The sequence below is a fragment of the Polistes dominula genome, unplaced genomic scaffold, assembly GCF_049000335.1.
Source record: "Polistes dominula isolate Pdom_NZ unplaced genomic scaffold, Pdom_raw_medaka contig_49, whole genome shotgun sequence".
Classification (NCBI taxonomy): Eukaryota; Metazoa; Arthropoda; class Insecta; order Hymenoptera; family Vespidae; genus Polistes; species Polistes dominula.
Window position 1 is genome coordinate 4,207,445 of NW_028300914.1, and position 12,224 is coordinate 4,219,668.

The 12,224-nt window shown below is 35.3% G+C and overlaps 2 protein-coding genes across 6 annotated transcripts; one reads left to right on the forward strand and one right to left on the reverse strand.

Moving 5' to 3' along the window:
* Positions 1 to 202: 202 nt before the first annotated feature.
* On the reverse strand, positions 203 to 3,115 carry LOC107069071 (cytochrome P450 4V2). Of its 5 annotated transcripts, XM_015326034.2 has the most exons (12): positions 2,838 to 3,115; positions 2,657 to 2,764; positions 2,462 to 2,552; positions 2,018 to 2,200; positions 1,866 to 1,935; positions 1,651 to 1,777; positions 1,460 to 1,529; positions 1,250 to 1,362; positions 1,100 to 1,168; positions 817 to 991; positions 543 to 719; positions 203 to 456 (listed from the first exon to the last, which is right to left on the reverse strand). In XM_015326034.2, the coding sequence occupies exons 4-12, from the start codon at positions 2,145 to 2,147 to the stop codon at positions 293 to 295; spliced, it is 1,095 nt and encodes a 364-aa protein (XP_015181520.2). In that variant the 5' UTR covers positions 2,148 to 2,200; positions 2,462 to 2,552; positions 2,657 to 2,764; positions 2,838 to 3,115; the 3' UTR covers positions 203 to 292. The 5 variants fall into 5 exon arrangements, 4 of the variants coding, with proteins under 4 accessions (XP_015181520.2, XP_089026098.1, XP_089026099.1 ...); XR_016175809.1 differs by lacking the exons at positions 203 to 456; positions 543 to 719; positions 817 to 991 and having other exon boundaries at positions 1,250 to 1,376; XM_089169974.1 differs by lacking the exons at positions 203 to 456; positions 543 to 719; positions 817 to 991; positions 1,250 to 1,362.
* A 5,550-nt stretch (positions 3,116 to 8,665) lies between these two features.
* On the forward strand, positions 8,666 to 9,610 carry LOC149033327 (uncharacterized). Its single transcript, XM_089169761.1, has 2 exons — positions 8,666 to 9,134; positions 9,496 to 9,610. The coding sequence occupies exons 1-2, from the start codon at positions 8,666 to 8,668 to the stop codon at positions 9,513 to 9,515; spliced, it is 489 nt and encodes a 162-aa protein (XP_089025887.1). The 3' UTR covers positions 9,516 to 9,610.
* The last annotated feature ends 2,614 nt before the right edge of the window (positions 9,611 to 12,224 follow it).

Genomic DNA, 12,224 nt, shown 5'->3' on the forward strand with positions numbered 1-12,224 from the left:
TTTATTTTTGATTAGTAACCGTTTCTATATATAACAAAATTTACTGAACCAACAGAGTCTTGGTTTAATGATTATCAAACATGAACTGGAATTACATTATGGTGAAATAATATTCTATGAATATAGATTAATTACATATCAGTACATAATTCTTTTTTTTTATTTTATTTTTGTATTCGAAATTCTAAATAAAAACTTAAAATGCTTAGTATTTAAAATTTATTTTTTAATAGAAAAATTAATTATTACAATTGTTTTATTCGGAACATAGTACTGACAAAAATAATAAATTTTATCGTTTGATAAATCTCAAAAGTATAGTTTCAGCTGGTTTCAAAGTTATGGATATTTGTAGGCCAATATTTTCAACTGATACTGGATTATCTATTTCAACAGTAAATTTTCTCAATAGACTAGCAGCTATAGTTTTCACTTGTGCCATGGCAAAAAATTTACCTAAAAAAGTAATATTAAATAGAAATGTACTTTGAAAACAAAAAGTTTAGAAACTAAATAAGAAATGAATAATAATGTGCTCTTACCTACACATCCTCGTTTCCCAGAACCAAATGGAATGAAACACTTCGGATCATAATTTCCCGGAAGAAAACGATCAGGATTAAACCGTAAAGGATCCGTCCAATATTTATCCTTTCGATGCAAAGAATATATCGAAAAAAATAATGTAGTATTTTTTGGTACTACAATGTTGTCGTTCACTTCATATAATAATAAAATACATATTATTATAACAAAAGATAATAATTTAAATATTGGAAAAAAAATACGAATAGTATTTTTTGTGTATATGAATACCTATTATATCGCTACATGATGTTCGTCCAAAAAATGGAGCAGGAGGAAAAAGACGAAGTGTTTCTTTTATGACTCGATCCAAATAATACATTTTCTTAGTATCATCGTATGTAATTTGATCATCATTCTCATTGCTTGAACCGTACATATCGCACAGCTCCTTATAAACTTTATTCTACAATCAAAAATGACAAATAAATAACACAAGTTTTGTACAAAAATAAATTTGATTTTTAAAAGGTTAGGATAAATTTGATAATGTTTAATGGTTATCAGTAGTTACCTGAATCTCAGGAAAAGATGCTAGCATTAAAAATAAAAATGTAAGAGTTCCTGCAGAAGTATCACTTCCCTAAAAAATAATAAAAAGTTTTAAGAATCAATTTATAAATAAAAATAAATCTTATCTAATCTAATAAAAAAATTATCTTACAGCAAAAATAAATGTATCTATTTCATCGCGAATATTTTCCTCCGAATATTTTCCGGTCTCGTAAAGTGATTCAAAAAGTGCGTCGAGAAATGGACTCGTATTTTTTACTTTATCTTTAGGAATAATACTAAATTATTTATCATTTATATCAAGGATAACTATCCATACATACATTACTAAAAGAATATTTTTGGAAATGATTATTCTTACTTGCATATAGACCATTTCTTTCATGGGTAAATTTCTCTTCCTCTATTGACTCTTTCTTTTTCCTAATAATCTTAATGAATAAAGTTATATATTAATATATATGAAGTATAAATAAAATATAATTTTTCTTAATACTGTAATATATAGTTACAACCAAAAAATTTGAAACAAACAATTAATTTTTATCTTACCTCGCTTGTTATATTATTAATGTATGCGAGATTTTCATGTAACCGCTTTCCTAGAGATGAATTTTTAAATATAATATTTGGATGTAACCATAATTTCGAGACCCTTTCCATCATTAGATCCATTACTCTAAATAAAAATAAAATTTAATAAGAAGACAAATATAAAGTTATACTATATTATATAATAAATGTAATAATTTTCTTTTGATTATTACTCTTTTACATATCTACCAAGTTTGCAGTCTAGGGTATTCTGCAAATTTAAATCAGATTCCAAAAGGCTATCTGTCAGTACAAAAAAACATAATTTGTTAAAGATTTTTACATGTCTGAATATTTTAAAAATTATAGAGTTTCTAATACTCACCAAATATTATGTCCAACGTACATAAATGTACGTAATGAAATATATCTACGTTTTCTCCGTTTCTAGTTTCTAAAATGTTTATTAGCCTTTTTGAATTCTTATTCAATGGCTCCATATAATATGAAAACATTTTGGCATTGAATTTTTTATCTATTATTCTTCGATGTATTTTCCATAATACCGCTACAAATATGAAAATATTTTTTACTTTTTTTTATTATTCTTTTTTTATATAATTATTAGTAAAAAATTAGGAAAAGTTATATTTTCATATAGTTATTGACACACATGGGTGTGTAGACTTTTTATGCAAACGTAAAAAAAATAAACTATTATTACCAGCAATACTTTGTAAGAAATATATACAACATACTAAATTATACTTTGAATGTTGGTAGTTGTTCTATATTAAATAAAATGAAACCATGTGAGCTTATAATTTACCTGGCGCTGTCAATAATCCATCGCCTACAGTATCTTTAGTAAAGTTATATATGAAATTTTTCTCATCAGTTTTTGGGCTTTTTAAAAGAATCTGAAAAATGAAATAATAAATTTATATAATAAGATACGAAAAAAAAAATATTATTTGTATAAATCGTTTGTAAAAAAATGTGCAGTAAATTTAATAAATCTTACTTCAATATTTTCAGGATCATCGAAGAATACGGACTAATTTTAATCCTAACCAGAGTTTCCAAGGAGAAGAATAGATTGCAGAGTATTGTATTATTTTACGAGTTACATCTATTTTTAAAATAGATTTATTCAATAAAAATGGTAAAAATGTATATACTGGAAATATGAAAATACAATATACCTTTCAAATCACCAAGAAATAAATGCATATTTCCTATAATAGGATAAGCTTTAGGACCTGGACATTTTTTTACCATCTTATGTTCCCGAAATTTATTTATTAAATATTTAATAAAATTGTATAATAGAATAATTATTATTGTTGAAACAATAAAGTATGCAATGTATTCCATGTTGAATTGAACAAATTAGAAATAGTAGAAGTTGTTTAATTCATTTAAAAATACTACTTTGCTTCTGTTTATAAGTAAGGGATAATTACAAAATTTCTACTCAGAAGTAACCAGAGCTCCTTACTTACTTCAGAGCTAACTCAGAAGTAAGTATTCGCGTCTTTACAGAAACTGAAAATGAGTAAACGAGCTCGAGCAAATTTATAGATTACCAAGACTGTTCTTTATCCATATTTTATGATACCTTTAATACGTAAGTGTGATATGTCATTCTTATAAAAAAAAGAAGCTAATTTTTATAAATTTATTTATTTTGCGCGCTTTAATACTAGCTATTAATTTTTGCAACCAATCATTACCATAGATTCCAAGGTTAAAAAATAGCAATCGATAGAATATATTTAGTTTTTTGTTAAAGAAGCCTTTTTACTTTACATTGCTTCTACTTGAATTTGCAATATCATAATAAAGAAGTTTCTTTCAGATACAGATAAAACTAGACCAGTTTATTTCTCAATATTATATAAATGTTTTCGTTTAGTTTTAATTATTAAAAATAAAATACACAAGTTTTCTAATCTAATTGAATTAATACATTAATAAATTCAATTAATAAGTAAATGCTAGAATAATTTACCTTCGGTCGCGTTTTTTTCAAGTTTTTTATTAGAATGACGCAGTAGCTCTAAACAACATCCACAATAATTTATATATTAGTCCACCTGATTAAATTAAATATCTCGTCTAGAAAATGTCGCGTGTGATAATCAAGAAATAATAAAAAGTTAAAGTACTATTACGGTAGCGAGATATTCGTATACGAATCATTTCTATCTACTCCAATTTTTGAAGTGAAAACTTCATTAAAATAGGGAGTGATTTGAAAAGAATGAAACGCTGGTTCAGGCAACGAACCGGTAGATAGCGAGGCAACGGAGCCTGTTTACGGACAGGCAACGGAGCAACGGGCCGCTATGCAATGGCCACGATATTTAGTAAGAAAAGAAATAGAGACAAACATATAGGATTGAGCCTGCGAGAGAATGAGACAGAATATATAGAATATATAATATTCTATTTTTTTCTATTTCTGTTTTTTTATTCCTATTTTTCTATTTCTACTTAAAAATTTTTCTATTTTATTAAAAAATTAATTTTAAATTCTACATATCGCAAATATTATAATTAATAATTATAAAATATACAGAATATAATAATTGTATTGTCTGCAATATTTTACAAAAAAAAAAAATGATTACAAGATACATCAGAAAAAAAGAATTAGACAACACAGTAGAATATGTTTCATATAAATATCCAAAGACATGTTTTTTAATTATAATGTTTGCGTATTTAGGAAATTTACACTAGTTTTTTAATAAAATTGAAAAGTTTCTAAATAGAAGAAACTGGACACGTGCGTGACACAAGCAAATAAACCTTATTTGCTATTATATTTCCGATAAAAATACAATAATATAACTTGTTTTAACCCTTTCGCTACTACGAGCGGCTATAGTTGCTCCCGCTAAAGATGTCGCGCAATTGTATATATGATAAGCGCCTGCAGTTGCTATGCACAGAGTATCTCACTCTAGACATGCCGCGTGAGTCTTTCGTTTTGCATCATTTGTTTTTTACGGGCTTCAATAATAAACCAAATGCCTCGATCATAAGACTTACGACACCGGCTCGAACGTTGCGTGCACCGTGCACTGTTTCGGTGTAGCGCGCCGTACTGCGGGAGTACCGCGGCAGAGATCCGCCCCGTAGCGAAAGGGTTAAAGATGTAGAAAAGAAAATTTTTTTTAATTGAAAAAATTGCGAATTAAAACAACAAAAATAAAAAATTGATGTTATAAGTGTTGTAATTCCAAACTAGATGAAAAAAAAAAAAAGAACACTATTGTTCCCTTCTTTAACAGCATCTACAGGTAATTAGTTGCAACACAAAAAGAAATACTTGTGTGTGCAAACCCATAATAAAGATATCTCAAATTCAAAGGAAGGGTTAAAAGTGTGAAAGAAAATATCATCTACCCGAGTTTCAAAAAAAAAAAAAAAATATAGTATATTTACTTATTTACTTAGTTTAGGATGGCGTATCTTTCTGTCAACAAACATTCTACCATTTTCGTTTCTGTCTATGGCTATCGCATTCTACATTCCATCTAAATTGATTAAATTTAGAAATTGATAGTTTTTGTCATCTACCCCAAGATCATACCGGTGGATTTTGTTATGTATGGTAACAATATTATAATAAATAAATCCTACACAATTATCTTACTCTTGATACTGTGCATTCGTCTCATTCTCTCGAAACTTAGATTTTTGAAGGTTTCACTTCTAACACGTGTGATCTGCACACATGTTTTTTTTTTTTTTTATCGATACTTGTTTTTATTTAACGATAACTGTTCAGTACCACCCACACACAGACACACAAATCTTCTTTAAACGATAAACTTTATTGTTGTTTTTTTTTATAATATTCAATTTGTGTGCAACAGATTCTGCGATAAGCCTATGAATTAAAATATCATGAAATACGATAGGAAGCAGAGTAAAGGTATTATTTACCTAAATATTAAGAAAATCCAAAGGGCCATAAATTCCCAAACTATCTCAACGATCAAAGAAACATATGGTGCGATGAAAACCCTTTATACAGTGTCGGGCCCTTTAAAGGTTTCTGATTCATTTCTAAGAACGTACGATACCATAAAAGGAAATAACATTCCGAGATGCTACATCACATTTCTTTATGCATTGTTTCCTTTTCCCAAAAACATAAGATTTTCCTTCGGGAGATCTTGGTAGGTGAGCCCTCCTACTATTAGACAATAGGTCCCATTTAGGTTCTTCCCTCTCCAGAGGGGTGTAACTAACTTATGTATAAAAACCCGTAAAATAATGTAAGAAGCGTTATGTCCATTAAGTACTTTTTCCTCTAATACACATTATCCGTCGTCTCTCGCACTTCGAGATTGCGAAGGTAGTATCACTACTTTTATGTCTTGGACCACACTTCAGAGCTAAGTTAGCGACTGAAGCGCCACTCGACCATCATAGCGCAGCCCTATTACTATCTATACATTCGTTATTTTTGTGTCAGAGAGATCACACGTTTGGTGCAAGTGAGCAGTTCTAACGGGTTTTATTGTTAATAATAGTGATAAAAAATATCAATAGGTAATAGCAAGAAGAAGAGATCAAGAAGTCGAGAGCGTTCAAAGGAAAGAATATCCAAAAGACTTCGCAAATTAGAGAATAAGGTGGAGGAGATGGCAAGGGGGATTGCTGCAATAAAGGAAGCCATCTTGGGACGCCGCGAGGCAGTCCGTGAGACGTCAGAGCGGTCGGAATCAGATGTAGAAGATACTGTATCCATTATAACTACGGATTAATTGTGAGCACGAGATAAGATCACAATTTTCGTAAATTATACCTTCACGCCCGAGAGGCATTACGCCCGAGAAGCACCACGCCCGAAAGGCTCACATTGGTATAAATAATCTTATTACTTACAGCTGGGCATGGTAGTGCTCTGTCGGTATTTAGAGCTCTGTTTTACCCGAGAGGTAAAATAGGACTCATAGAGTAATGTGACTTTACTTTGAAGGTAAAGTATAGAGTAAAATTACTCGAATTATTTTGGAGGTTAATCCAGAGTAAACAATGAACTACCTAATTTTTGTGCAATTGTTAAATAAATTAATGTGTGAAAATCTATAATAAAATGAATTAAATATACAAAGACTACGTCAATCAAGGACCAAGCCCTGAGTGAGCAGTAAGTGGTAGAAGAAGAGAACTCTCAGCCTGAAACGTCTAGCAGGGTAGTCCCACCGGACTCAGAGCCAGTTGAAAGCGCAGAAACAGAGATTCCATGGGAGCTGGATGCGGATGCTCTCCGTATCTTGGGAGAGGAACCGGTGCAGGAAGAACCTCGATTAGTCCTTCACTCCATTGTCGTTAATCGCTGGAAAAAATATTTTGACGAAAGCTTAAAGAAAGAGGTTAGGGAATCACTCCTAAGCAAATATCCCAAGAAGGGCAAATTCTCGCTCGAGCTGCCGATTCTGAATGAAGAGGTGGCAGTGAATCTAAAAAAACCGGCTTTGAAGAGGGACAAACACTTTAGTGGTATGCAGAAGCTAGCAAGGTCTGCCTTAGCTGCTTTGGCTCCAGTAATTGAGTCTCTGGCATCCCTTAGGGACCCAGACAATGTTAAGAGATTGGAGCAAATCTGAGATGCGGCAGAACTAATGGTTGAGATCCATAGATCTCAAACGGTTGCACGCAGAGCTTGCATCTTGCCGACATTGTCCAGACAGTGGATGACGACACTAGAGAAAAGAAAGGCTGACGAATTTTTGTTTAGCGACAAACTAGGTGACAAGGTCAAGGAGATCAAGGCCATTGAGAAAGTCTGTGAAGAGCTGAAGCCCGTCCAGCCGAAGAAGTCGTTCGTGCCTTTCGGGTCTTTAAACTCCAAGAGCTCGTCGAGTCGAAGGAAGTCAGTGTCTCAGACGAGCGGGAAAACCGCATCAGCGAAAAAACCACTAACTCCCAAATTCCCAGCGAGACAGACATCCTATCCCAAGTCGAACCAATATCGTCAGCAGAAACAACGGCCTCAGAACCGTTAACTTTAGAGGAGAATGTAAGTAGGTTTGCGGTGAGTCTAAAGTATTTCCTAAAGGCCTGGAAAACAATCACTGAGGACAAGATTGTCATTCAGTGTGTGCAAGGGTATAAAATACCTTTTAAATCGGTTTCTGTGCAAACTCGTCCATCACCTGACAGGGTTTGGTCAGGTCAGGAACTGGCAGGCATACAATTTGAGATTAACAGACTGCTTTCGATAGGTGCGATTGAGGAAGTAAAAGGGGTTCTTGAACAATTTCTGTCACCGTTCTTTTTGGTCCCTAAGCCGGATTGTCAACAGAGGTTTATTTTGAACCTGAAGGAATTGAATACGTCTATTGACGCAGAACTTTTCAAACTCGAGGACCTTAGATCCGTTTATAACCTTTTAGAGCGTGATATTTCCATGGGTACGGTGGATCTTAAAGATGCTTACTTTCTAATTTCAATATGGAAACCACACCGGAGATTTCTGATATTTGCCCTTAAGGAGAAAATTTATGAGTTTGTCTGTTTGCCCTTCGACTTATGCACGTGTACATTAGCATTTACAAAGTTATTGAAGCCAGTGATAAACTACCTTTGCTTGAAAGGGTTTTTGTCGGTCGTATACTTGGACGACTTCCTATGTTTTGGTCATTCGGTTTACAGAGTGCAGCGAGAACCTGAGTCAGACGATCGAGGTCTAACTCGAGAGGTTAGGATTCATTGTGAACTTTGAGAAGTCCAAGTTGAAGCCTAAAAGAAGATGTAAGTATAAAGGCTTTATTCTTGACTCATCTACAATGAGAGTGGAGCTTCTAGGAGAAAAAAAGCTTCAGTACGGAAACAGATCGAGGATCTTAAGAAGAAGGGCACGGTGAAGATCCGTGACTTTGCCAAGGTTGTGGGGTCAGTGGTAGCGTGTTGTCCAGCAGTTAAATACAGTTTGTTACACTGTATATCATTCGAAAGGGCGAAAGTCCAAGCTCTAGAAAGAAATAAGGGATGTTTTGATTCAGCCATGGCAGTACCGAAATTTACCTTAGAGGACTGGGATTGGTGGGTAAAGGCCTTACTAAAAGCCAGTAGGAAGGTAAAGAATAACCAATATGAGAGAACAATCTTTTCAGACGCATCATTGTCCGAGTGGGATGCGTTCTGTGGAAGCGAAAGCGCCAATGGGTTATGGAGTCAGGAAGAGAGAAGTCTTCATATAAATCACCTGGAGCTTAAAGCGGCGCAATTGGCCTTGAAGTGTTTTGCGACGGACCTGAGGACACTGATGTCTTACTTATGGTGGACAATAGGACAACGATGGCATATATTAGTAGGATGGGTGGTGCTCGTTATGCCGGGCTACATAGATTGGCGAGTGAACTGTGGAATTGGTGCGAGGGCCGCCAATTATGGGTGTATGCCTCGTAGATCCCGTCAAAGGAAAATGGGGAGGCTGACCGATCCTCAAGAATCAATAACTCAGACGCGGAGTGGTAATTAGCAAATTATGCGTTTAAAACAATCGTTAGAAGATTCGGGAATCTGGAGATCGATCTATTTGCTTCACGAATCAATACCAAATACGCGGTTTATTGTTCGTTGAGGAGAGATCCAGAAGCCTTTGCGTTTGAAGCTTTTAAAGTTAGTTGGTCTGACTGGATATTTTATGCCTTTCCCCCCCCCTTTTTCCATCATAACTAGAGTAATTAAGAAAATCAAAGATGATAAGGCAGAAGGAATTGTGGTTTTACCTTATTGGCCTACTCAGGTTTGGTTTCCGGCCCTTAAGGAACTCTTTGTGAGAGACTGGGGTTGGTTTGAGGCAGATATTAAATTTTTGGTTTTCCCGTGTAGGTCACGACATCATCCCTTAGCTGAGAGACTTACCCTGGTTGCCGCCAGGTTATCAGCCAGGCACATGTAATCAAAGGCATGCCTAAGAAAGCAGTGGATATCTCGCTAGCTTCACTAACAGAAGCAACACTAAAAAATTACAATGGAACCTTGAAGCTCTGGTGGCGTTGGAATAATTAGGTCATCGGAGATCCATATGAGGTGTCTGTGGAAAAGGTTCTGAAATTTTTGACGGAAAGATTCGATGATGGAGTTGGACATAGCTTGCTAAACACAGGCAGGGCGGCATTATCCTTGATATCGAACAAGGATATCACGAACAGCTCTTTAATAAGCCGATTCATCAAGGGTTCTTTAAGGATGAGACCTGGAGATCCTAAATACGAATCCACTTGGGATGTAGACTGTACGATCCGAAATGATCGTACGGTAACTAGCGGTATTCGAAAGTCGCGCGTCCGATTCTATCGATTAAGATTCTAGATCGATACTCGTTACGAGTATCGAACTACCAGCGATTATCAAAGCGCTACGATAGTAACCACCACCTCTTGCATCCCATCTCCTCACATACCTAACACATACGCCCTGCTGGGCCAGTACAAAAGGACATTCTTTCCATTCCACCACCGGACGCCTACGATGATACACCTTCGGCATCTAAAGAATATAGAAGCCATACTGGACAAAGGACTTAAGGAATAACAAGGAACAACAAAGGGAACATCCCAATCTTTCCGATTTGTGAACGTAAGCCTATTCAGCCCCACAACCCTTAAGGCTGTGATCGCTATACGTGAGGAGTGCGAGAGGTGAGATCATTCCATTATATAGTTTTCTCGCGCAATATAGTTTCCCGCGTGGCGGCGCCACGTGCAAGATTTTCATCAATGTATTTTACCAATATCATCCAGGGTTTTTATGCCGCAAGGCTTTTTTCTGACGAGCTAATAAAGCTTCGCATCTTTTATTGGCTTAACCACGTGTTTTATTTTACACCTGAACCTAACCCTTTATTCTCCATATAATAGCATATACGAAATTGCCAGAGGACTCTTAATTGAGGAATTTAGGCCATAACATAGACCCAGTTTTATCAAAACTAGCGGAATAAGGTCCAGTGGAGGATCTTCCTTGAAAGAAATTGACGGAAAAGCTTGTTGTGATATTGGCGCTGGGTACAGCCTACCGCTGTCAAACGTTTGCACTGATTAATATCTCGAGTATTACCATTTCAGAGTCAAAAATCTAAACCTGAATTCCTGGGAGGATTAAGACTTCTCGTCCAGGGGCCACGCAGCCGGTCTTAAGACTTTCATTTTTTTTGGACAAACCAGAATTATGTTTTGCCAAAACCTTGAAGCAATATCTCTTGGCGACTAAGGGGCTGCGAGGAGATGTTGATTTTTTGTTGATCTCAACCAACAAGCCGCATAAGGCGGTCAAGAGTGAAACGATCAGCCGGTGGAAAAGGACAACGTTGGAATCGCTGGGAGATGACAAGACACACTCCACGAGGCATGCATCGACGTCAAAAGCTTTTGACAAAGGCATTAGTATCAAGGAAATTAAAAAAGTAGCAGGCTGGTCCAAAAACTCCAAAATGTTTGCCGACTTTTACCACCAACTAGTAACTATTCACAACAAAAATTTTGTAAAGGTGATGTTAACAACCAATAAATCTGTATAATTATATTAGCTATAGGTATAAGCCGTTAAAAGTGTAAAGTATTTTATTTTTTCTTTTTATTCCGTTATAATCGGTTAATTACCATTGATACTAAGAGATTGTTGCTCTAAACAGTTACCTTTTTAACCCTTTCGCTACGGTGGGCCTCGCCGCGAAGTACCTCGTCTAGAACGGAGCGCCGTACCGAAAGTGGGAACATTAAGCGCGCGCAGTCTTTAGCATTCGGAGCCTATTGTCTCAAAAACGACTTTGTGACATTACTTTTAGAACCAAAATGATTTTTGTTCATAATTATGTGACTATAGTCTATGACTATAGTCACCCGTCGCGTATAGGTGGCATCGTGTGACGGGTGACTATAGTCACCCGTCGTGTGCGGGTGTCGTTTTGTGGCGGGTGACTATAGTCACCCGTAGTAGTGAAAGGGTTAATCTCGAAGCGCGAGACACGAAGGATAATTGCAAGACCTCACAAGCCCGCCAAAGGCGGGCGAAGTTTGTTCTCAATTATTCGAATGTTTTCCACGAGAGATACCCACCCAAACATTACCAAGTGTTACCCAATCCCAAAAAAAAAATGAAATACGATAGCTTTAAACTAATGAATAGATAGAAATAGGGCAGCGCCACGATGGTCGAGTGGCGCTTCCGTCGCTCACTTAGCTCTCAAGTGTGGTCCAAGGCATAAAAGTAGTACTACCTTCGTAATCTCTCGTGCGAGACACTCCAATAATTGTGATCAAACTTCACCCGCCTTCAGCGGGCTCATGAGATCTTGGAATTGTCTGTTATACATCATACATTTATACAGTCCACATCAAGCAATTGTAACGTAATCGCCAAAACTCAAGTTAATAAGCCATAGTTGACCAATAAAGTGCCTTTAGTATACTACAAAATCACTCAAATCGTATTAATATAACGTCGTGAGGCTTTCCGTACAATACGCACGTATAATTGCTACTTAAAAATTGTACGTTAGTTTGAAACGGATTCGCGTCAGCATAACATATAGTGCACGCGAACAATAATATCTATTT